General features: G+C 36.8%; 1 protein-coding gene across 1 annotated transcript in view; it reads right to left on the bottom strand.

The window, feature by feature from the left end:
* Positions 1–24886, bottom strand: part of LOC123525035 (TLC domain-containing protein 4-like) — a 43472-nt gene extending 18586 nt beyond the window's left edge. The window contains exons 1-5 of the mRNA XM_045303709.2: positions 24658–24886; positions 9387–9594; positions 8402–8491; positions 4787–4845; positions 528–622 (exon numbers count right to left, since the gene is read on the bottom strand). Coding sequence (XP_045159644.1) covers positions 528–622; positions 4787–4845; positions 8402–8491; positions 9387–9553 — 411 coding nt within the window. The 5' untranslated portion in view covers positions 9554–9594; positions 24658–24886. The remainder of the gene's footprint in view (positions 1–527; positions 623–4786; positions 4846–8401; positions 8492–9386; positions 9595–24657) is intronic.
* Positions 24887–26668: the final 1782 nt, after the last annotated feature.

Raw genomic sequence — 26668 nt, 5'->3', positions numbered from 1 at the left:
GACCCAGATTCAAATTTGACCTAGAAATCATCAAGACTAACATTCTGACCAAGTTTCATAAATATTGGGTCACAACTGTGGCCTCTAGTGTTCACAAGCTTTTCCTCTGATCTGGCCTAGTGACCTAGTTTTTGACCCCACATGACCCTGTTTCGAACTTGACCTAGAGATCATCAAGACTAACATTCTGACCAAGTTTCAGAAAGATTGGGTCACAAATGTGGCCTATAGAGTGTTCACAAGGCAAATGTTGACGGACGCCGGACAATGACCGGTCACAATAGCTCCCCTTGAGTTCTTTGTGCTCTGGTGAGCTAAAAATACAATTGTCCACAGCTAAACTAAAGTCTGAAGTTGGATAAATGAAAACTGTGAAAAGGTTAGAACAAAATCATCTTAGCAAAACAAGGTATTAACCTGACAATTTCCATATTACTTTCATTTTTTGTTTAAAACTTGTGCATTGCACTACCTACGTTTTTTAAATACTGAATGTATGTATTATTTACTGTGTAAGAGCTACTTACCATTACATAATAATAAGCAAATGCAGATGCAAAATGATGCAATACGTAAAACCAATCACCAATTTGTTTGTAGTATCTCAAAATAAATAGAGAATCTGAAAGTAAACAATAGCAATGTATATTTAATGCAACATTGTAATAGTCTGCATTGTAAGTAAAGTAATAACTGTTGTTTTGCTCTTTTTACTCATTGGTAAATAGTCATTAATTCTAGGTATCCATTATTCTACCATAATTTTCACACAGTCAAGCCTGTAATTTACCATTTAACAGGCGTATGGTTTAAACAGCCACTTTCAAGCCTTAAGGGTAGGTACCATTTCAGACACAGATGGGTACCTCAGTACAACAAATGACTTTCTGTGAGCCAGCTATATAACTCCCTCACATTTAGAATTCTACATCCCGAGCCAAGTGTTGAATCAAGAGAGGCAAGACATGCAAAATCCCTGACTTTACAAAGGACCTTAGACAAGAGGGCCATGATGGCCCTGTAGCGCTCACCTGAGTACCATTTCTCAAAATGATATGATCGTTTCAAACCAATCTCATTAGAAGCTGCTAAGGTGTATTCATTTAGATAACAAGAGTGCCAGAATGTCACAATATACACCCGTCACAGCAAATTTCTTTACTCTAGACCTGTATTTGCAAATGGAATTTTAATTTTGTGGTTGTTTAGTAATCACTGTAAGTCATTTGTTTTTCTAAGTCCACAAAAAAACTCCTTACCAGGTAGAGATACATTAAAATACACCTAAAATTTGAAAGTAACATCTATGTTGTACCACAGAAAAGTGGTCTTGTTTTTTCCCTACGGTCAATTATAAAAAAGTTACAATATAAGTTATTTATAGTAACAACTAAGGGAAGATAATCTTAAAAAAAAAAAAAAAATCCAAAAGAAAATTGTAAGTCCACACAAAAATCTTTACAAGGGAGAGATTGGTCAAAATACACCTCATAATTGGATGTAGCATGCATGTTGTACTACAGAAAAGTGGTCTCGATTTTTCCCTACGACTAGTAATGAAAAAGTTACAATATAAGCTATTTATAGTAACAACAAAGGGAAGTAATTCTAAAGAAGGGAACTGCGCATGACACTTCATCTCATGATGGTGTATAATTGTGCCAAGTTACATCAAAATCCCTCCATGCATGAAGAAGAAATGCTTCGGACAAAGTCATTCTTGTATCTGACCTTTGGCCTCTAAGTGTGACCTTGACCTTTGACCTAGGGACCTGATTCTTGCGCATGACACTCTGCCTCATGGTGGTGAACATTTGTGCAAAGTTATATCAAAATCCCTCTATGCATGAAGAAGAAATGCTCCGGACAAAGTTTTCATTCTTGTATCCGTTGACCTCTAAGTGTGACCTTGACCTTAGACCTAGGGACCTGGTTCTTGCGCATGACACTCCCCCTCGTGGTGGTGAACATTTGTGCCAAGTTATATCAAAATCCCTCCATGCATGAAGAAGATATGCTCCGGACAAAGTTTTCTTTCTTGTATCCTTTGACCTCTAAGTGTGACCTTGACCTTAGACTTAGGGACCTGGTTCTTGCGCATGACACTCCGTCTCATAATGATGAACAATTGTGCCAAGTTTCATCAAAATCCCTCCATGCATGAAGAAGATATGCTCCGGATAAAGTCATTCTTGAATTTGACCTTTGACCTCTAAGTGTGACCTTGACCTTAGACCTAGGGACCTGGTTTTTGCACATGACACTCCGTCTCATGATGGTGAACAACTGTGCCAAGTTTCATCAAAATCCCTTCATGCATGTAGAAGATATGCTCCGGACAAAGTCTGTGGATGCCGCCCGCCCGAATCGCCTGCCCACCCACCATCCCGCCCGCCAGGGGCGTTCCCATAATACGTCCCGTTTTTCAAACGGGCGTATAAAAAAAAAGGAAGGTAATTTGTCATTATTTCAGTCACTATGTATCTTCACTGATTGTCCCAAGTCAATCTGTTGACATAAATGAAATTTCAGATCAGTATCTTCATTAGTTAAGGAGATATACCCATTTTAAATTGAAATAAAGGGAGGTAATTTGACATAAAATCAGTCAATTGTATCTACCCTGACTGTCTCAGTCCAGCTAATGACAGTAATAAAATGTCAAATAAGTCCTATAAGTACTTACTGATATAAATCTATTCAGGGGAAGTAATCAGATATAAAATAACTCTGGAACCTACGATTGGATCTGACAGATTCGTCATGGAATCCAAGATTTATTGTTGTTGTAGATATTTTGGAAGTTTGTTTCAAATCAAACCATATATGAAGTCTCTATATGGCTGCAAAAGCCAAAATAGCAAATTTTGGACCTTTAAGGGGCCATAACTCTGGAACCCATAATGGAATCTGGCCAGTTCAAGACAGGAACCAAGACCTTGTGGAGGTACAAGTTGTGTGCAACTTTGGTTAAAATCAAATCCTAAATGAAGCTGCTATTGTGCAGACAAGGTCAAAATAGCTAATTTTGGCCCTTTCAGAGGCCATAACTCTGGAACCCATTACGGGATCTGGCCAGTTCAAGAAGGGAACCAAGAACTAATGGTGACACAAGTTTTGTGCAAGTTTGATTAAATTCAAGTCATAAATGAAGCTACTATTGTGCAGACAAGAACAAATCAAAGGCCTGAATGGCCTGAGTCGGCTAATGATTGATGTACTGACAGTATAGTCTACCAGTTTCAGTTTGTTTTTAGTTTTTTTCTTAAAATTTCATAACAGAGCTCGATATTTACCCAAAATATTATATCCGGATACGATTACACTTTTCTCCAGTTTGAACAATATATTTTACAAATTGTGATGATACGAAGACATTTAGCAGCAATTGGCAGTATCTGACATTGAAGTTTACGGTTAAATTACCTCTTATTTAAATCTTTTCATAAAAAAGTTGTTTCGTTTCGCCAAACATAGACGATCTACTTTCGATTTCAAAAACTACAAGAAAATACAATTTAATGTTTTGCCGATTTGTTTATTTCTCGAAAAATAAGAATTAAAATCATTTTTAATATCAGTAGTAACTAAACAAACCAGTAAGAGCTTCTTCTTCCGATAATTTATCCGTTTACTGACTGCAAAATTCAACCCACGCAAAGTTTATAGAAATCATACGATGCGTGTTTACGTTCAATGTGGGAGAATTAAGGCTGATCGGCTATGTTACCTAACGCATCCAGACGATTCAGATTTTGTCTTTAAAAAAGCATTGTGTGCGTTTCTGTAATTTTATATACGTTTTTATACGCTTAGAAATTATTAGACATGTGTATTTGCATTATTTTTATACGTAATTTACGGTAATACGCATCTTATATGGAGCCCTGCTGGAACTATTTTTTGTCTTTCGCTGGATGTTACCCAAGCTTTGTAAGCCTGCGCAATTCTTAAAATGCACATTTATGCTTAATGAGTTACATTCGAGAATTGCACAATTACAAGTCATAAATATGACAGATTACATCGTATATTGGTCATAGCAAAGGGAATTGACACAACTTAACTTCATTCATGCAGTGAACTGTTTGAAATTTGAGAAATCTAATGGAACTACATCCCTTCACATGTTATTCGGTCCATTTAGAGAACTTTGGATAGCAAGGACTCGTCAAAAGGCTTTCAGCCTTTAGCCGACTCAAAAATAGCTAATTCTGGCCCTTTCAGGGGCGATAACTCTGGAACCCATAATGGAATCTGGCCAGTTCAAGAAAGGAACCAAGATCTTATGGTGATACAAGTTTTGTTAAAATAAAATCATAAATGAAGCTGCTATTGTGCAGACAAGAGTCAAAAAAGCTAATTCTGGCCCTATCAGGAGCCATAACTCTGGAACCCATAATGGAATCTGGCCAGTTCAATAAAGGAACCAAGATCTTATGGTGATACAAGTTGTGTGCAAGTTTGGTAAAAATCAAATCATAAAGCTTGTATTGTGCAGACAAGGTCAAAATAGCTAATCTTGGCCCTTTCAGGGGCCATAACTCTGGAACCCATTACGGGATCTGGCCAGTTCAAGAAAGGAACCGCGATCTTATGGTGATACAAGTTGTGTGCAAGTTTGGTTAAAATAAAATCATAAATGAAACCACCATCGTGCAGACAAGAAATTGTTGACGGTCGGACGCACGAACAGACGACGGACGAAGGGTGATCACAAAAGCTCACCTTGTCACTATGTGACAGGTGAGCTAATAAAAGTTAAAAGATTATGACTGAGACTAACCTGCTGCTAAATAGCCTACCAAAATCGCACAACTGGTTTTCACTAAGTTGCTCTGTCCCCTGAAAAAGACAGAAAAATTGTTATACAGTTAACCTTAACATTGGAGCTGCTGACTCCAGAATTAAAATTATCCTCTACTAACCGCAGGTAGTCATGCTATCATTTTTGAATGCTGAGTCCAAGTAATCTTCAATTACTGATCAGAAACCATTTTAAGTTTTGAGGTCACTGTGACCTTGGCCTTTGATCTACTAACACTCAAAATAACAAGAGATCACAGAGTGATCTTGGCGCCCACCAATGTGCCATTTTTGAGTGTTCCAAATTTCAAGTCTTAATGAATAGCTCAAGGTCAAATTTCATTTCCGTACACATCACTGTGCATGTGGTCCAAATTCGAAAGCTGTAGCTTGAGAAATGTGAAAGTAGGTCACTAGATCAATTTCAAGGACAAAGTTCTTTGTACACAAAACTATGCATGTGCATCAAGTCTGCAGGCTGTAGTTTGAGAAATTTGAAAGTAGGTCACTAGGTCAATCTTAAGGTCAAAGTTTATTTCGGTACACAAAACTATGCAAGTGGTCCAAATTTGAAGGCTGTAGCTTGAGAAATGTGAAAGTTGGTCACTAGGCCAAAATCAAGGTCAAATTACACTTCAGAACACAAATCTATGCATGTGGTCCAAATTTAAAGCCTGTACCTTCAAAAATGTGAAAGTAGGTCACTAGGTCAATGTCAAGGTCAAAGTTTGTTTTGGTACACAATCCTATGCATGTGGTCTAAATTTGAAGCCTGTAGCTACAGAAATGTGAAAGTAGGTCACTAGGTCAATCTTAAGGGCAAAGTTCATTTCGGTACACAAAACTAAGCAAGTTGTCCAAATTTGAAGGCTGTAGCTCGAGAAATGTGAAAGTAGGTCACTAGGTCAAAATCAAGGTCATATTTTATTTCGGAACACAGAACTATGCATGTGGTCCAAATTTGAGGCCTGTACCTTCAAAAATGTGAAAGTAGGTCACTAGGTCAATGTAAAGGTCAAGGTTTGTTTCGGTACACAAAACTATGCCTAAGGTCCAAATTTGAAGGCTGTAGCTTGAGAAATGTGAAAGTAGGTCACTAGGTCAAAATCAAGGTCAAATTTCATTTCAGAACACGAAACTATGCATGTGGTCCAAATTTGAAGCCTGTACCTTCAAAAATGTGAAAGTAGGTCACTAGGTCAATGTCAAGGTCAAAGGTTTCTTCAGTGCACAAAACTATGCATGTGGTCCAAATTTGAAGGCTGTAGCTACAGAAATGTGAAAGTAGGTCACTAGGTCAAAATCAAGGTCAACTCATGTCAAGGTTCATCTTGCCACTCAAAACCATACATGTGGTCCAAATCTGAATGTTGTAGGTTATTGACAAGAAGATTTTAAAAGCTTTTCCCTTTAGAAGTCTATATGAACCATGTGACCCCCAGGGCGGGGCCATATTTGACCCTAGGGGGATAATTTGAACAAACTTGGTAGAGAACCACTAGATGATGCTACATTACAAATGCCAAAGCCCTAGTCTTTGTGGTTTGGACAAGAAGATTTTCAAAGTTTTCCCTATATAAGTCTATGTAAACCATGTGACCCCCGGGGCGGGGCCATATTTGACCCTAGGGGGATAATTTGAAAAATCTTAGTAGAAAACCGCTAAATGATGTCACATACAAAATATCAAAGCACTAGGTCCTGTGGTTTTGAACAAGAGGTTTTTCAAAGTTTTTCCCTATATAAGTCCATATAAACCATGTGACCCCCGGGGCGGGGCCATATTAGACCCAAGGGAAATACTTTGAATCATCTTGGTAGGGGACCACTAGATGATGCTTCATACCAAATATCAAAGCCCTAGGCTCTGTGGTTTTGGACAAGAAGATTTTCAAAGTTTTTCCCTATATAAATCTATGTAAATTATAGAAATAAACAAAGGGCTATAACTCATTCAAAAATTGTTGAACCAGTCTGATTTTCAGCGGGACACAACTAGGGTACCAATACATCATTCTGACAAAGTTTGGTCAAAATCCCCCTGGTAGTTTCTGAGGAGATGCGATAACGAGAAATTGTTAACAGAAGGACGGACGGACGGAATGACGGACGGACGGACGGAAGGACGACGGACCACGGACGCAGAGTGATTTGAATAGCCCACCATCTGATGATGGTGGGCTAAAAAGGCAGTCTAAAAGTCTATGTGACCTTGACTTCTGACATTTTAACCAGAAATAATATGAATCCTCTACTGACCACAGGTAATCATTCTAATACCCCAGTCACACATACGGCGCAAATAGCTACGTCTAGCCACGAATAGAAACGAAGTAATCCATATCGCTCCGTACCTGAGCCATACCTCAACGTTGTAATCCGTATCAATCCGTACCAACACTTGGTCAAAACGTATTCAAGACTTATCCCAAACTTGCAAGTTTCTCCAACTTTTGAACATGCACAAAAGTTTGAGCAATTCATAGCCATTTGAGCGTGACTTTAGTCCAACTTGATTAAAACTAATTCCTCCGTAGCTAAACGTACTAAAACGTAGTTATCCGTACTGAAGCGTACCTTGCCATATTGATCTGTAGCTGAACGTAGCTATCCGAGGATGCCCGTACTTAAGCATGGTTCAACGTAGTTCACCACAGACCTGTCCACGCACTGGACAAGTTGCCAGGCACAGTAAAACATAGTTTAACGTTGTACTTATTCGTGTCCTATATTTTTTGTTCCCCGTTTCTCACCATTTTTCCAGTACTAAGACGTACTGCTCCGTACTTATCCGTGTCCATCCCCCACCCTACACAGACCAATCCCATCCCCACCGTACCTGAACGCACGGCCATATCCGTATGTGTGACTGTAGCTTAAGACGTTTGACTGTCACAGGTCCAAATATCTCCAGTTATTGATCAAAAACTGTTTTGAGTATCTAGACCACTGTGACCATAACTTTGACCTACAGTACCAAAATATAATAGGGACTATTTACTGACCACAGGTAATCATCCTCTGAGGTCTGACCACTGTTAGTTCAAGCATTTCTCCAGTTATGTAGCAGAAACTGTTTTCAGTTTCATAGTCACCTTTGAACTTCTTGGTCACCTTTGAACTTAAGTCCCAAAACAATACGGATCATTAATTGACATAAATCACCTAATGAAGTCTGATTACAGAATACCAAAATATTTTCTCTAGTTATGAACCGAAAACCTCATGGTCTATCTATCAACAGACAGACTAATTGACCAAACTACCAACAATCATCCCTATAACAATATACCTCCTTTTGCTGGAAAGAAGGCTTCAAGCAAACTAAATTTGGAGCAGTACTGAATTGGTTTTATAGATTAAAAATATTTAGATATTTAGACTTTTCATTTATCAGTGTTAAAGTTACCTAAATTCATCAGTAGTAAGTAACATACAGTATCTTTTTTTACACTGCTGTTGTTATTACAAGTCTTAACAGATACAATTTAACATCTATGAATTTAATGGAACATCTCAGCATGAAAATCAATATTACAGAAGTATTTTTCTGATATCATCTACAAACAGCATCTATGTTTCAAAACATGCATACCATATAGGGTCTTCCTTGAGCTGAGCTTCAAAAATCAGAGTATAAATGCACAGAGCGCTCACAATTATGGCATGTACAGTGGAACATATGCTGAAATGATAAAATAATTCGCACTGAGTATTAGTAAACACATAGTAAAAGGAACTATAACTGCTGTGGCTGGCCAATTTACTTAGACAGAATGAATAATATTGCCACAGAAGATAAAATTACATTTCAAAATGTATCTTAGATGGCCATTTACATTCAGTTCATTACATATTTTAATGTGTAATACAGGTATACATGCATCTGTATGATAAGTCATCTGAATGAACTCTAAGTTTGATATGTTGACATAAAACATTTTGTACCTCTCAGACAGGTTTTTTAAAAGCAAACATTAACTGCATTTGTTACCCTTACCCTGCTAAATTTCTATAATGAACTTGTCCATCTGTCAATTTGGACAGTACCATTAACTGTTAAAAGGGGTGCTTATCAAAAAATTACTGACTGAATGGCAAACAGTGCAGTGCCAGACCATGATCAGACTGCACTGATGTGCAGGCTGATTTTGGTCTGCACTGGTCGCAAAGGTAGAATCACTTGCTGCCAGCAGGCTAAGGGTTAAATTTTAGTCTTCTTGAGCACAATGAATGTTCAAACTACAGTCAAACTTTATTCACTTGAGCTCGGGATAATTCCAACCCCACCTTTAACTTAAACGCATCATCAGGTCCTGGCAAAATCCGTGAATAATGTATGCTGTTAGATGGTTTGATCTACTGATAACTCAAACAAACTTTGCCGGTCCCATCCAGTTTCAGCGACCAAAGTTTGACTGTATAGCAACAACTTGTATAATATAAACGTAATAAATTATTTGATGAAAATACAATGTAATCTGTTGTTCTAAATATGAATATTATAATGTGTTATCAATTAAATATTACCCAAAATACTGATTTTATCAAACTTCTATTGACATATGAAACCTATTTACCATGTATGCCAGTATATCTGTTTATTCTCTGGGAGGTTGTCCAGTCCTGGAAATATCTTCCGAGAAAGTGGCGGACTTACATACTTGAAAAAAGCAACAACAATCACACACGATACCAGAGATATCGGGTAATAGGAAGCATCAAATTCTGCAGGAAACTCCGTCATCTTGTCCTAGAGATTTGTGTATGTCATTGTAAAATTATCATCTGAAAACAAAAATAAAGCAAATATAATTGATTGTAAATCAATGCCTAAATCAGTATTAACTACATGTACTAGTATACATTAACATACAATGATAAACATTTTATCAGTATTTCATTGACATACGAAAATGAATGTACTACATGACATTTAACCACATTACATGATGACAAAGTAACTTCCTTTTGAAAGTAGCTAAGAGAAATATCATTTAAATCTTTAGAATGCAATTATCTGTTCTGTTCTATTTTATTGCCAACTCAATACTGCCAATAAGATTCCGCTAATTCATTTTGCAAAGTAATTTATACAATGAAATAAGTATGTGAATTCAAAGTTTCTGAACTCCTGAAAAACACCTCACCTGACTTTTCAATAATGTTCAGTACACCTGTGTTTGTAACAGGGCTTTGCTGTAATCAAATACTAAATTATATCTTTATTTTAGGTCAATAACGTGTGACAATTGACCGTGCATTATCTTAATGATAATAAATATTATTTAACATTATCATTTCTGTCTTTGGATAAGTGTTCCAGTTCACTGACTGCAAAGCTACTTGCCCCAACCAGCCATGGGTTGGCAAATGGGACCAGCCGGTGCCTGAAATAATGCCCAGAGGTCCATCCTTGGTCTTCCTCCACCATTAACAGCTGGAAACTGGCCATATGATATAGCGTAGTGTGTCAATGTGATATTAAATCCAATAAAACAAACAAACAAACTTGTGTTATCAATTTTACTTTATAGCTGTTGACTGATAAGATATAAAGTATTTAAAATATGCCATGGCACTATCACTGAAAGCTGGGTTGGGCTGGGAGATGATTTATTTCATTATAACAAGAAACTATACCTATCCATATTTCAAAGATCAATAAATGCAATGTAATTTGTAAGTTTTGTTGAGTTTTAGATGTAAAAGGAGATCAAGACTTTTATCTAATAATCATGATGAAATGAAAAAGTACATCATATAGGCCTACTTAAATATGTGATAAGTTTGGTTAATTTTTCAAGAATTCTAATTTAGTAGAAAGAAGTCCCCAGACTGCAACATTTTGTTGATACAAATAAATATTTTCTAAAATTACTTAGACATTTATTCTACTTATAGTAACACACAATACTTTTTAACTCTAGATTTTAAGAGCTTAAAGAATACATTTTTATGATCTTTTATCTTGTACTGGTGGACTAAAACAAGTAGGTTAATAAATAATAGTCAAAACATACCCCAGTGTTCGACATGTTGTTCCCCTATTAACCTTTTATTTTTACTGAGATGACAAAATTGTTTAAAGTTCAAGTACCAGTTGATATACAAACTAAAGGGCAATAACATAGCCTAGCTCTGTGTTTAATATTTTATTAGCATGCACTTTATTTGGCAATTCTGAATTGGGGAGAGACTAGTTATTCTGTTAAATAAAGCCTTTATTTTTTTCATAATGGATAATGCATAATAAAATTGTTACAAAACAGCTGTTCAGTCTAGTACGGATGTTAATTCATCTTGTGTAACTTTGCTGCCAAGTTGAAAGTTGCAAAGAAAAGTCTAGGAATACTTAGGGAGAAGTGACTTCTCCTGGATTCTCCCTCCAGGAGAAATAGGGAGAAGTTTTGAAATTCAGAGACAGGTTTGGCATCATGTACCATCATATCAACAAACACTTAGTAATGCAGTGTTTTCTTCAGGACTACAATGCTAAACTATTCAAGAGCTTTTCATCAATTTATGGTCATTAAAATGTTGAAATAATGAAAACATTTTGACATAAACAAGTACATAAAAGAAAATTTTGAATCACAGCACTTTCTCTTCTTATGGCACATAATGACATTACAGATCACACAAAAATGGAGCATAACTCGGTGAAATAGCAAAACAAGAGTTATGGACCTTGAGTATTGCATGTCATAACATCATATTGAAAACAAGTAGCTGCGTTCAATAAACGCTTAATGCTCCCGGTGGCATCCTTGTCGATACAAAGCAACCTAAGTCCAAAACGAGGTCAAGTTCAAGGTCAAGGTCAAACTGAGGTCAGGTGATGTCTGAAGATGAGGAATGGTCACAGGTTACATCTGCATTAGAATCAAGTCATTCTAGTTAGGGGTATTGATGCTAGACGAAACGGTCCCATTTGGTTAACCAAGAGATGGCCCATATAAAGCAACCTAAGTCCAAAATGAGGTCAACGCCAAGGTCAAACTGAGGTCAGGTGATGTCTGAAGATGAGGAATGGTCACAGGTTACATTTGCATTAGTATCAAGTCATTCTAGTAGGGGGTTTGATGCTGGACGAAATGGTCCCATTTGGTTAACCAAGAGATGGCCCATATAAAGCAACCTAAGTCCAAAATGAAGTCAAGGTCAAACTGAGGTCAGGTGATGTCTGAAGATGAGGAATGGTCACATCTGCATTAGCATCAAGTCATTCTAGTAAGGGGTATTGATGCCAGACGAAATGGTCCCATTTGGTTAACCTCATACGGACAGACGGACGGACGAACGAACGGACGGACAGGACAATCACTATATGCCTCTCGCATCAGTAGATGCCGGGGGCATAACAAGAGGGTCAAGATGGCCCTAGGTCGCTCACCTGACTAACAAACAATAAGAGTGTAAACATGTTTTACCTAGTGATTTCATTGAGACAAATATTCTGACCAATTTTCATTAAGATTGGACCAAAAAACTTGGCCTCTTGATCTCGAGTGTAAACAAGCTTATCCTTTGATTTGAGCTGGTGACCTAGACCCTACATGACCCAGATAAAAATTCATCCAATAATTTCATGCAGACAAACATTCTGACCAAGTTTCATGCATATCAAATGAAAAAGACTGTTAACAAGCTTTTCCTTTGATTTGACCGGGTGACCTAGTTTTTGAACCCATATTACCCAGTTTCAAACTTAGCCTAGGAATCAAACATTCAGACCAAGTTTCATGAAGACAGGGTCTGTCATAAATGTGGCCTCAAGAGTGTTAATAAACTTTTCTTTTGATTTGACCTGGATGACCTAGTTTTTGACACCATATGACCAAGTTTCGATCCAGGCCTAGAAATCATCAAGATAATCATTCTGTGCAAGTCTGTATCAAATCAAAGCATAAATGAAACCTCAATGTGGCTAAAAGGGCCAAAACAGAAGATTTTGCCCCTTTCAGGGGCAGTAACCTATGACGGAATCTAGCAGGTTTTCAAAAGGAACTGAGATCTTATTGTGACATAAGTTGTGTGTAAGTGTGCTTAAAATCAAGTAAAAAATGTCACTTCTATCACATTCACAAGAATGGCTCTTTCAGGGGCCATAACTCGGGAACATATGATTGGATCTGACAGATTCATCATGGAATCTAACATTTATTGTTGTTGAAGATATTTTACAAGTTAATATCGAATCAAACCATAAATGACGTCTCTATTTGGCTGCAAAAGCCAAATAGCAAATTTTGGCCCTTTAAAGGGCCATAACTCTGGAATCAATGATGGGATCTGGCCAGTTTTCCAAAGGAACTGAGATATTATGCCAATACAAGTTGTGTGCAAGTTTGATTAAAGTTGATTGCAAAATGTGGTCTCTATTGTGTTCACAAGCCAAAAACAGCAAATTCTGGCCCTTTAAGGGGTCATAACTCTGGAACCCATGTTGGGATCTGGCAAGTTTTCTACAGGAACCGAGATATTACACCAATACAAGTTGTGTGCAAGTTTGATTAAAATTGATTGCAAAATGTGGTCTCTATCATGTTCACAAGAAATTGTGAACAGACAGACAACGGACAAAATGCGATCACAAAAGCTCACCCTATCACTATGTGACAGGTGAGCTAAAAAACAAGAGGACCATGATGGTCCTGAATCGCTCACCTCTTCCCACATGACCCAGTTTTGAGTATGACGTCGTTTTTTCTATTATTTGACATAGTGACCTAGTTTTTCAGCTCATGTGACCCAGTTTTGAACTTGACCTAGATATTATCAAGATAAAAATTCTGACCAATTTTCATGAAGATCCATTGAAAAATATGGTCTCTAGAGAGGTCACAAGGTTTTTCTATTATTTGACCTATGGACCTAGTTTTCGAAGGTAAGTGACCCTGTTTTGAACTTGATCTAGATATCATCAAGGTGAACATTCTCACTAATTTTCATGAAGATCTCATGAAAAATATGGCCTCTAGAGAGGTCACAAGGTTTTTCTATTTTTATACCTACTGACCTAGTTTTTGATCGCACGTGACCCAGTTTCGAAACTGACCTAGATATCATCAAGGTGAACATTCAGATCAATTTTCATGAAGATCCATTGAAAAATATGGCCTCTAGAGAGGTCAAAACATTTTAATTATTTTAGACCTACTGACCTAGTTTTTGACCGCAGTTGACCCAGTTTCAAACTTGACCTAGATATCATCAAGATGAACATTCAGACCAACTTTCATACAGATCCCATGAAAAATATGGCCTCTAGAGAGGTCACAAGGTTTTTTTATTATTTGACCTACTGGCCTAGTTTTTGACCGCATGTGACCCAGTTTCGAAACTGACCTAGAAATCATCAAGGTGAACATTCAGATCAATTTTCATACAAATCCCATGAAAAATATGGCCTCTAGAGAGGTCACAACGTTTTTGCATTATTTGACCTACTGACCTACTTTTTGAAGGCACATGACCCACTTTCAAACTTGACCTAGATATCATCAAGATGAACATTCAGACCAACTTTCATACAGATCCCATGCAAAATATGGCCTCTAGAGAGGTCACAAGGTTTTTCTATTATTTGACCTACTGACCTAGTTTTTAATGGCACGTGACCCACTTTCAAACTTGACCTACATATCATCAAGGTGAACATTCAGATCAATTTTCATGAAGATCTCATGAAATATATGGCCTCTAGAGAGGTCACAAGGTTTTTCTATTTTTAGACCTACTGACCTAGTTTTTGACCATACGTGACCCAGTTTCGAATTTTACCTAGATATCATCAAGATGAACATTCAGACCAACTTTCATACAGATCCCATGGAAAATATGGCCTTTAGAGAGGTCACAAGGTTTTTCTATTATTTGACCTACTGACCTAGTTTTTGATGGCACGTGACCCACTTTCGAACTTAACCTAGATATCATCAAGGTGAACGTTCTGACCAACTTTCATGAAGATCTTATGAAATATATGGCCTCTAGAGAGGTCACAAGGTTTTTCTATTTTTAGACCTACTGACCTAGTTTTTGATGGCACGTGACCCAGTTTCGAACTTGACCTAAATATCATCAAGGTGAACATTCCGACCAATTTTCATGAAGATCTTGTGAAATATATGGCCTCTAGAGAGGTCACAAGGTTTTTCTATTTTTAGACCTACTGACCTAGTTTTTGATGGCATGTGACCCAGTTTCGAACTTGACCTAGATATCATCAAGATGAACATTCTGACCAACTTTCATAAAGATCCCATGAAAAATGTGACCTCTAGAGTGGTCACAAGCAAAAAGTTTACGGACGGACGGACGCACGGACGGACGGACGACGGACGACGGACACCGCACGATCACAAAAGCTCACCTTGTCACTTTGTGACAGGTGAGCTAAAAACGAAGCATGTGTTGGGAATGTCTTTGTCTTTTTGAATGTCAAATGTTATTGACCTGGAATACTAATCCCCGTCAAGGTTAAACTCTATTTTCTAGACAAACCATATGATATTCACCAGAACTACAGAATGATGTACATTTTTTGTAAATCAAAAGAAGATCAACTGCTGACATTGTCTGTTCAATTCCAATTCAAATATTTATCAATATCGGTTAGGTTTCAGTACTGGGTTTGTTCAAGCTCAGAGATCCCTATTCACAGTACATTGAAAGTCTTTACTGTAAATGGCAATGACAATTAAGTTAATTTTAAATAATTCCACTTTTAATTACATGTTAAAGGGATTTCTTTCATTTTTAAAGTAACTTTTATTTTACAGCTTAGATATTTAATGCTCCCTATAATGGCCCGTATGTTGACAGTTTGGTGGAGCAACTGAACAACAGATTTCCTGTCAAAGATAGCAATGTCATCTATGCATTTGGATGCTTAGGCATGAGACCTTTGTCATGTTTATCTAAAGAGGACCTTGGTGAATGGGGAAATAAAAAACTGGATGTACTTATTAACCACTTTGGAAATAAACAGATCCATAAGCATGGAGAGCAAAGTAGCAGTGCTGACCCCATTATTGATGCAGAAGCTACCAAAAAGGAGTGGGGTAAGGTAAAACCTCTTGCTGTGAATGCTGGATACCCTCGCGACAAAATGCCAGAACTTTGGCAGTTAATTTACAAACACCACAACTTCAAGGAAGACTTTCCAAATTTAATGAAACTAGCAGCTTTAGCTCTGACAGCTCCTATCCATACCTCTGACTGTGAGCGGGGATTCAGTAGTCAAAACATAATCAAATCCAGCCAGAGAAACAGACTTAGTCCAGAGAGAGTAGATGACCTGATATTAGTTTGCAAGGAGGGTGGATTATTGAAAACATTAATGATTTGACTTTAGAGGTCACACCCTATTACCTGATGTCCACCACGCCGAGGGATGCGGCTGCCACAGAGGTCAGAAATCAATAACGATGAGTAGTGGTGTTAGTTTTTTTAGCTGTATTTTTTCATTTCGACTTTCCATGAAAATATTCTGGTGCAAACATACGTGTAAATGCCTTAACATATTATATAATTAATCCTGGTGGCCAACTTTGCGAAATAAAGAAGTATTCAGCTGTTTAAATTGGACGTTTATTAAAATTGATGCGAAAATCATATTCAACGGCCCAATTCGAAGTGTTTACAAAATATTTTGATCGAATTTACCTCTCACGTCAAACGATCAATCATCTGGGGATAATCCTGGCAAGTTTCAAGTCTGTCCGTACGTCTACACCGACATTATGACCTTCCAAAGGGACCCGGGTACAGTCACGTATGATAAACTTTACCGCAGAGGGCATTTCTAAATGATGCCCATCCCACCGAGGAGTCAAAATATAGGATACCATTTACGGCAGAGGGAAATTTGGTGTACAAACGTCTTTTTTGGCTGTTTGTTTCGCTTTTAAGTCTTGGGAGGTCATGGAATCATTTGCAGTATGCATTGTTTATATACTTATGTTTTATAAGGGGCGATTTTCAATGGCAAACACCGCTGTAATCAGTCTAGAGTGTATTTCTATCTCCGACACTGCATACTATCTGCTACATGTATAGATTGGTTCTGCTGCTGACTGTAAACGTTCATTTTGTAAATTCATTTTTGTTTCAATTTCTTTTATGATGAAATATACAGAAATAATGATATCTTAAGTCCTGATACGTGCGTTCTTGCAGGATTCAGTGTTGAAGTTACGGTTAATATTAGATATTAAATCGTTTGGCATTTGTTATATACAGCTTTCATTTAAATACACATCATATCATATAGTTAAACACAGTTTGTCGAGTAGTATATTTAATCATATATATTTGAAATGCATGAGAATTGTTTAAAAAAAGCAAAGACACTGATTTGCAACTTACGCTACAGTAATTGACCATTTAAGTACATGGAACTGGAATACGACGAAAACATTTGGAATGCTGGATATAGGACAGAAAACATATACCGACGTGATTCCAAATGAAGGTGAAATATTCATTTCTAGTGACCAGCGTGTGGTAATGTATCGAAGTTACAGGGCAAAATATCAAAACTGAATACATCTTTAAAGTTTTCAAGAGAGATAGATCAGAATGAAATCTTCATTTCAGATAGTAACTCGGTAATAACTGATGGTTTAGTTATTTCCATTGCATTTTGATAGATCTCTCTTGACATGACAATTAACTAAATGGCCAATCACTCCAGTATTAACTTCAAAATCATTGTTACAGTAATAGCACGTGTATGCCTTCATCTTTGGTTCTGAAACTGAATACAAAATAAATTGTTTAGAACATTTCTTTAAACGATTAATGAATAACAGCTTTATTTAGAACCGATCACTTGACTTATGTCACTGACAAATATATTTAAATTTTCTAGCCTAACGGATCTTTTATGTAGAACTATGTTACGATCAGTAGCCTCGAGCTCTCAGTATGAAAGCTTGATAATGCAAAATAATTTGATATTTAATATTAACCTGTATTCAATTAACACTGAATCCAGCAAAAACGCAAGTACCGGGACTTAGGATTTCATTGCTGGCAGCAAATGTCTGTATATTATGATAAAAAGAAACAACAAGAGCACCGCCTTGCGGGTGCTGACGCTCATCTGATTTTTTTTGTGTAATAGAAATATTGTCCTACCCATGATTTTCTAAGTCTAAAAAGGGCCATCATTCTTGCAAAAAGCAGGATAGAGTTATGTTTCTTGATGTACAGTGTCCACTTATGATGGTGAAAAACTGTTGCAAGTTTTAAAGCAATAGCTTTAATAGTTTATGAGAAAAGTTGACTTAAACATAATACTCAACCAAGAAAATGATTTTCTAAGTCCAAAAGGGGCAATAATTATTGCAAAAAGCAGGATGGAGTTATGTTGCTTGCTGTACAGGGTCAGCTTATGATGGTGAACAAGTGTTGCAAGTTTCAAAGCAATAGCTTTGATAGTTTAAGAGAAAAAGTTGACCTAAACATAAAACTTAACCAAGAAATCTGATATTTTCTAAGTCAAAAAGGGGCCATAAATCTTGCAAAAAGCAGGACGGAGTTATGTTTCTTGCTATACAGGGTCAACTTATGATGGTAAACAAGTGTTGCAAGTTTTAAAGCAATAGCTTTGATAGTTTAGGACAAAAGCTGACCTAAACATAAAACTTAACCAAGAAAACTGATTTTCTAAGTCCAAAAGGGGCAATAAATCTTGCAAAAAGCAAGATGGAGTTATGATTCTTGACGTACAGGGTCTGCTTATGATGGTGAACAAGTATTCCAAGTTTCAAAGCAATAGCTTTGATAGTTTAGGAGAAAAGTTGACCTAAACATAAAACTTAACCAAGAAATCTGATATTTTCTAAGTACAAAAGGGGCCATAAATCTTGCAAAAAGCAAGATGGAGTTATGTTTCTTGCTATACAGGGTCAGCTTATGATGGTGAACAAGTATTCCAAGTTTCAAAGCAATAGCTTTGATAGTTTAGGAGAAAAGCTGACCTAAACATAAAACTTAACCAGGCAACGCCGACGCAGACGCCGACGCCGACACCGACGCCGACGCCGACAACCGCTCAAGTGATGACAATAACTCATCATTTTTTTTCAAAAAATCAGATGAGCTAAAAATGATTTTACAAAACGAAGACTTTCAGTGGCAAAACAACTCTATACATTGTACAGTATCAGATTGTATGTATATATATATACTGACTGCAAGACGATTTATCATTTAATATAAACCGTAAATTCAACACTGAATCGAGCAAGAATGCAAGTACCGATACCATCAGGACTTGAGATATCATTATTTCTGTATATTTCATGATAAAAGAAATTGAAACAAAATTGAGTTTACGAAACGAAGACTTATAGTAGCAAAACAACGTCGGAGATAGAATGAAGTTCAATCTAGACTGATTACCACCATGTTTCAGCGGTGTTCGCCACTGAAAATCGCCCATTATTAAACACAAGTATATACAGTGCATACTGCAAATAATTCCATGACCTCCCAAGACTCAAAAGCAAAACAAACACCCAAAATAGACATTTTCACACAAAATTCCCCTCTGTCGTAAACGATATCCTATATTTTGACTCCTCGGTGGGATGGGCATCATTTAAAAATGCCCTCTGCGGTAAAGTTTATCATACGTGACTGTACCCGGGTCCCTTTGGAGGGTCATAACGTCGGTGTAGACGTACGGACAGACTTGAAACTTGCCAGGACTATCCCCAGATGATTGATCGTTTGACGTGTGAGGTAAACCCGATAAAATTATTTTGTAAACACTTCGAATTGGGCCGTTGAATATGATTTTCGTATCAATTTTAATAAACGTCCGATTTAAATAGCTGAATACTTCTTTATTTCGCAAAGTTGGCGACCAGGATTAATCATATAATATGTTTAGGCATTTACACATATGCCTGCACCAGAATATCTTCATGGAAAGTCGAAATGAAAAAATACAGCTCAAAAAACTAACACCACTATTCACCGTTATTGATTTCCTACCTCTGTGGCAGCCGCATCCCTCGGCGTGGTGGACATCAGGTAATAGGGTGTGGAGGTGCTCTAGCACACTGGAGAAGGAAAAAACAAAGACGAATATTTTCTGCATAAGAACTGTACATAGAAATTAGTTACTTAGTCACTGAGAAAAATTTAAAGCTTAAATTTTAAAATAGATGATCTTGATGTGTTCCGAGATTTTGGTAACAGGAAATGACTGTGTACATCAGATTGTGGTGTTATTTTGAATAACTTTTAAGTTTTTAAGCTAAATGCAAGAAATTGTTGAAAATACAGATCTATATATAGTTAGTCACTAAGCTGAATGCAAGAAATTTTGAAAATACAGATGTATAGTTAGTCACTGGAGAAGAATTTAAAGCTTAGATTTTAAAATAGATGATCTAGTCTAAGAGTTATTTTGAATAACTTTTAAGTCTTTAAGCTAAATGCAAGAAATTGTTGAAAATACAGATGTATAGTAAGTCACCTGAGAGGAATTTAAAGCTTAAATTCTAAAATAGATGATCTTGGTGTAATTTTGACTAACTTTGAAGTTTTTTCAAGCTAAATGCAAGAAATTGTTGAAAATACAGATGTTTGGTAAAGGTAAAGCAGTTTAATTCTTTCATGACCCCTGTTTTTTTTAAATGTCCCCAAGTTTTTGTCTTAGTGGGGAAAACTTCTGGAATGAACACTGCACTTACACAAGGAAAAATATCGCTGGTACTTGCATGCAAAACTTTAACCAAGGTGTGACGCTGACGCTGACACCGACACCGACGCCAGGGTGAGTAGAATAGCTCGACTATTCTTCGAGCTAAAAAATAGTTTGTAACAATGTAATTTAATATTAGTTTGTCTAATCTTACATCTGTTTGTGCCACTTCGATTCCTCGTGATTTATTAGGTGTTCTTCGGTTGTAAATTTATGTTCGGAAAGAAAATATAAACAATCCGGTGAAGGCTGGTATCTGTGAACTATTAGGATCCAAGTTTTAGTTTAAAACTGCTTGAATCTTATTTGTTCTTTCATTTTCAACAAAATTTAAGATGTATGCATAATTAATCTCTAGAAAACGGAGCATTAGCTGCTCTTGTTTTGAGTCTCAGCAGTCTGACTACCCCTAGAAAACCCCTAATAGGCTTGTCTAGAGGTACCGATCCTTACCTATAGAATCAGCTTCTAGAGGTACGGATCCGTACTCCAAGACACTTCCTTCAAAGTAGGCAGTGCCTCTCCCTAAAACCAAAGAACTATCAAAACAAGATGACCATGATGGTCCTGAATCGCTCACCTCTTCCCACATGACCCAGTTTTGAGTATGACAACGTTTTTTCTATTATTTGACATAGTGACCTAGTTTTTGAGCTCATGTGACCCAGTTTTGAACTTGACCTAGATATTATCAAGATAAAAATTCTGACCAATTTTCATGAAGATCCATTGAAAAATATGGTCTCTAGAGAGGTCACAAGGTTTTTCTATTATTTGACCTATTGACCTAGTTTTCGAAGGTATGCGACCCTGTTCTGAACTTTACCTAGATAGCATCAAGGTGAACATTCTCACTTATTTTCATGAAGATCTCATGAAAAATATGGCCTCTAGAGAGGTCACAAGGTTTTTCTATTTTTATACCTACTGGCTTAGTTTTTAACCGCACGTGACCCAGTTTCAAAACTGGCCTAGATATCATCAAGGTGAACATTCAGATCAATTTTCATGAAGATCCATTGAAAAATATGGCCTATAGAGAGGTCAAAAGATTTCAATAATTTTAGACCTATTGACCTAGTTTTTGAACGCATTTGACCCAGTTTCAAACTTGACCTAGATATCATCAAGATGAACATTCAGACCAAATTTCATAGAGATCCCATGAAAAGTTTGGCCTCTAGAGAGGTCACAAGGTTTTTTTATAATTTGACCTACTGACCTAGTTTTTTATGGCATGTGACCCAGTTTCAAAGCTGACCTAGATATCATCAAAGTGAACATTTTGACCAATTTTTATGGAGATTCATTCACAGGTATGGCCTCTAGAGAGGTCACAAGGTTTTTCTAATTTTAGACCTACTGACCTAGTTTTTGACCCAAATGACCCTGTTTCGAACTTGACCTAGATATCATCAAGACGAACATTCAGACCAATTTTCATACAGATCCCGTGAAAAATATGGCCTTTAGAGAGGTCACAAGGTTTTTCCATTATTTGACCTACTGACCTAGTTTTTGATGGCACGTGACCCACTCTCGAATCTGACCTAGATATCATCAAGATGAACATTCAGACCAACTTTCATACAGATCCCATGAAAAATATGGCCTCTAGAGAGGTCACAAGGTTTTTCTATTATTTGACCTACTTTCCTAGTTTTTGAAGGCACGTGACCCAGTTTTGAACTTGACCTAGATATCATCAAGGTGAACATTCTGATCAATTTTCATGAAGATCTCATGAAAGATATGGCCTCTAGAGAGGTCACAAGGTTTTTCTATTTTTAGACCTACTGACCTAGTTTTTGACCGCACGTGACCCAGTTTCGAACTGGACCTAGATATCATGAAGATGAACATTCAGACCAACTTTCATACAGATCCCATGAAAAATATGGCCTTTAGAGAGGTCACAAGGTTTTTCTATTATTTGACCTACTGACCTAGTTTTTGATGGCACGTGACCCACTTTCGAACTTGGCCTAGATATTATCAAGGTGAACGTTCTGACCAATTTTCATGAAGATCTTGTGAAATATATGGCCTCTAGAGAGGTCACAAGGTTTTTCTATTTTTAGACCTACTGACCTAGTTTTTGAAGGCACGTGACCCAGTTTCGAACTTGACCTAGATATCATCAAGATGAACATTCTGACCAAATTTCATAAAGATCCCATGAAAAATGTGACCTCTAGAGAGGTCACAAGGTTTTTTTATAATTTGACCTACTGACCTAGTTTTTTATGGCATGTGACCCAGTTTTGAACTTGACCTAGATATCATCAAGGTGAACATTCTGATCAATTTTCATGAAGATCTCATGAAATATATGGCCTCTAGAGGGGTCACAAGGTTTTTCTATTTTTAGACCTACTGACCTAGTTTTTGACCGCACGTGACCCAGTTTCGAACTGGACCTAGATATCATGAAGATGAACATTCAGACCAATTTTCGTACAGATCCCATGAAAAATATGGCCTTTAGAGAGGTCACAAGGTTTCTCTATTATTTGACCTACTGACCTAGTTTTTGATGGCACGTGACCCACTTTCGAACTTGGCCTAGATATTATCAAGGTGAACGTTCTGACCAATTTTCATGAAGATCTTGTGAAATATATGGCCTCTAGAGAGGTCACAAGGTTTTTCTATTTTTAGACCTACTGACCTAGTTTTTGAAGGCACGTGACCCAGTTTCGAACTTGACCTAGATATCATCAAGATGAACATTCTGACCAACTTTCATAAAGATCCCATGAAAAATGTGACCTCTAGAGTGGTCACAAGCAAAAGTTTACGGACGCACGGACGGACGACGGACACCGCGCGATCACAAAAGCTCACCTTGTCACTTTGTGACAGGTGAGCTAATAAATAGATCAGCAACTTGAAAGGCATATAGAGCAAATCTTGCCAACATCACGTGGGAACTGAATGAGATCTCATTTACCGGTGTATGAAACAGACAGCAGAAGGATAAAATTTTGTGTTGTGAAAAACTTTCTATCAGATCATTTGCTTATAATGATAATGGTTTTTTTTAATGTTATTAGTATTTTCTACACGGGGAAGGTATGAATTTATGATTGGAAGTCTGAGAAATCAACAGCTGTCGTTTAAAAATTGGACCTGATTCACTTTATTATGTGCCGGCAGTGTAATACTTCAATAAGCGTCCCGGCAGGTGATCAAGTCAGCAAATGCTTCAATAAGATAACGTGGTGACACGCACTTACGCGAGATTACCTCCTGTTGCCATTGTGTGTTTTATCAGGCTGGGCACATCTCCCAATCGGGGTAAATTACCTCGTTCCGGGTATTTTACCCCGATCGGGGTAAACTAGAACAATAGAAAAGCACAAAAAACTTGATATTTCTTTTTTTTTAAGTGCTAACATAAACATTATTGCTAAAGCTTTATATCATCATTACAAACATGCCTATGTACCATTTTATCAATTCTGAATTTGTTAAAAATGGTAAAAATCTGAAATTTTTACCGGTACAACAAAAATCTGTTGTCAACCGTTTCTATCATACGTAGTTGACCTGAGAATATGAGCATTAGCACTTCCTTAATAAAAAGGTTCCTAATAAAAAAGTTATCAAATATTTTGTACTTTTCTTCTGTTGTTGTTTTACCCCGATCGGGGTATATTACCCCGAATGAGGTAATTTACCCTGATTGGGAGATGTGTCCAGCCTGTTTATACTTCCAACTTCCAGTGTTCCCAGAAACCCCCAAATGGGGGTTTTGTAGTCCGGATGTTTCGGGACAGCTTGATAAGACTGTCGCTAGAGGGATGACAACTAAAAAATATCAGATCATAAAATAACTCATCCCAATATGCCAAATGAGTAAGGCTAGGGGTTTTGCACCCCCAGAATGGTACTCTGCAACCCCAGTTTTGGAGACAGCTGTTTTCTCTTAGTGAGGGGGGCAAAAGTGCAAGAAAAACTCAGAACACTGACTTCTTTGCTAAAACTTATAAGTTCAGAATTAGACTCGTGAAAATATTCATTATTTATGTTCTAGAACTCAGTCAGTTGACAGGTAATGTCTTCAGGCTGTAATGAAATTTTGTACTGCAACGATACAAAATTATTATGCTACTTACTTTTGTTTTACCCAACACGTATGTGGAATGTCTCTCGAGGATACGATAACAAACATTTTTTCCTACATTTCCTCAATTTATTAGAGCTATTCTCAAGAGTTTCTGTAATGCGTTTGCATGACTATTTCTATTCCTAATTATGACAATCGTCTTATACAGTAGCCAAGGAGAAATACAGCAAAAATGTATATTATATATTAGACGTGTCAGCATGTGAATACAGGTCGTGAATACATTGGCAGTGATAAAGTCTGAACCGTGCCGTATCATACTTTAAGTATGAACTCCCCGCAGCGATTACTTCCCTTTACGGTACATAAATATAATGAACGCAAGGGAAGGTAACCGCTGTGAGGTCTACGTCCTCGCGAGGGGTTTGACCTAAACGGAAGATAAATAGATAGGAGCTTGCCAAGTATGTTGCGTGTAAATAATTTTAAGTTGTCTACGCCAGATGAATGTTTAATACTTGCAGGGAGTTGTGATAGATGGTGTGTTATAGCTCCATGTTACTTGCAATGATAACAGAAGTCATACTATGTGAATCACAAACATGTTAAAAATTCTTGTAAAATTATATTAAAAACGCATAAATAACCTTAAAATGTACTCAGTGCCCTTTGCAGATGACAACACCATTAATTTAAGAAACCATCCAAACAGTCCAGAAGACAGGTCAGTCCCGGTGGGCTTGAAGTATTACCTATTATGGAATCCTCCATCATTTTCGTCAAACATAATCAAAGAAGGCAGCGTAGAGTTCAAAATGTAAAAGGGTTGAACACCAACATTTCATAATTTACATTCAGTATGTCTCAAAACGGCCTGGTCATAACCTGTGTAATAAAACGTTTTATAACTTTATCAATAACAATTGAAAAACTTCCATGACCCAAACTCTTATGAAGTTTGTAAACAACAGACATATGAAAATTGAATACTAAATTTTAATACCAGACCTGAATCTTTACATTAAAATTTTGCAAAATTTATGCAATTATATAAGAATGGCAGCAAAACATTTGTCTGTCTTCTGTCTGTATATTTGTCCTTGTAGTCTACCTACCTATCTGCCTATAATAATGTCAACAACGAGAGAGAGAGAGAGAGTTACAGGTATGGAATGCACGTCCACTAATTAGTAAATATGAGAAAAGAATTCTAAATGGCTGATATGGTCCCAGCACCAGTTTATATGAAGTAAGAAGGTAAATTAGGGGAATACAATCTTCTACCTGTGTTAACTTATGAATATATCCCGTGATATTTCGAAATAAGTTGCATTATACAATCATTTTAATTAGGGAGAACACCAAAGAAACAAAAGATAAATGTTTTAAAATGAACTATTCCTTAAATTCTATTTTCTATCTAATAATAATTTCTACTGATTTTACATCCTCTATACCTACGTAATTTTCACCAGAAAAATGGCTGTTTTGTCAAAGCATTCTGCCATTGTAATATCTGATTATTAGCCGTCGTGAGAACGCTGATCCCAATGCATTAACGTCTTGGAAACGAAATATTTTTAACATTGTTGATTCTCGAATAGAATTTTATCAAACTAATGAACACCTACTTCCACCAAAACCCAAGTTTACTTTAAGACATTTGAAAAAAGAAATCCAAGAATTTCATTCTAAGTATGTCTTAGTTCCAGCAGACAAGGCGGCCAACAATATTATCATCATTTGACGCCTACATTATATTAATTTTTTACAAAACGAACTAAATAGCACTAAAACTTATACATTGAGTCCTTCTGTTGAAAATAAGTTGGTCACTGATCACATCACTGAAGTTTCTAATTTAAAAATTCGTATAGACGATCAACAGATTAAACTACCGACAATGTACTGGATTCCTAAATTGCATAAACAACCATATAAAACTCGCTTCTTCGCTAATTCAAGCTCTTGTACAACTACAAATATTTCAAAACTATTAACATCATGTCTAACTGCTGTGAAAGTCCACGTGGAAAGATACTGCGATAAAGTATACGAAA

The sequence above is a fragment of the Mercenaria mercenaria genome, chromosome 3, assembly GCF_021730395.1.
Source record: "Mercenaria mercenaria strain notata chromosome 3, MADL_Memer_1, whole genome shotgun sequence".
Classification (NCBI taxonomy): Eukaryota; Metazoa; Mollusca; class Bivalvia; order Venerida; family Veneridae; genus Mercenaria; species Mercenaria mercenaria.
The sequence above is the reverse complement of the archived record's forward strand: the minus strand, read 5'-3'. Positions and strand labels throughout refer to the sequence as shown.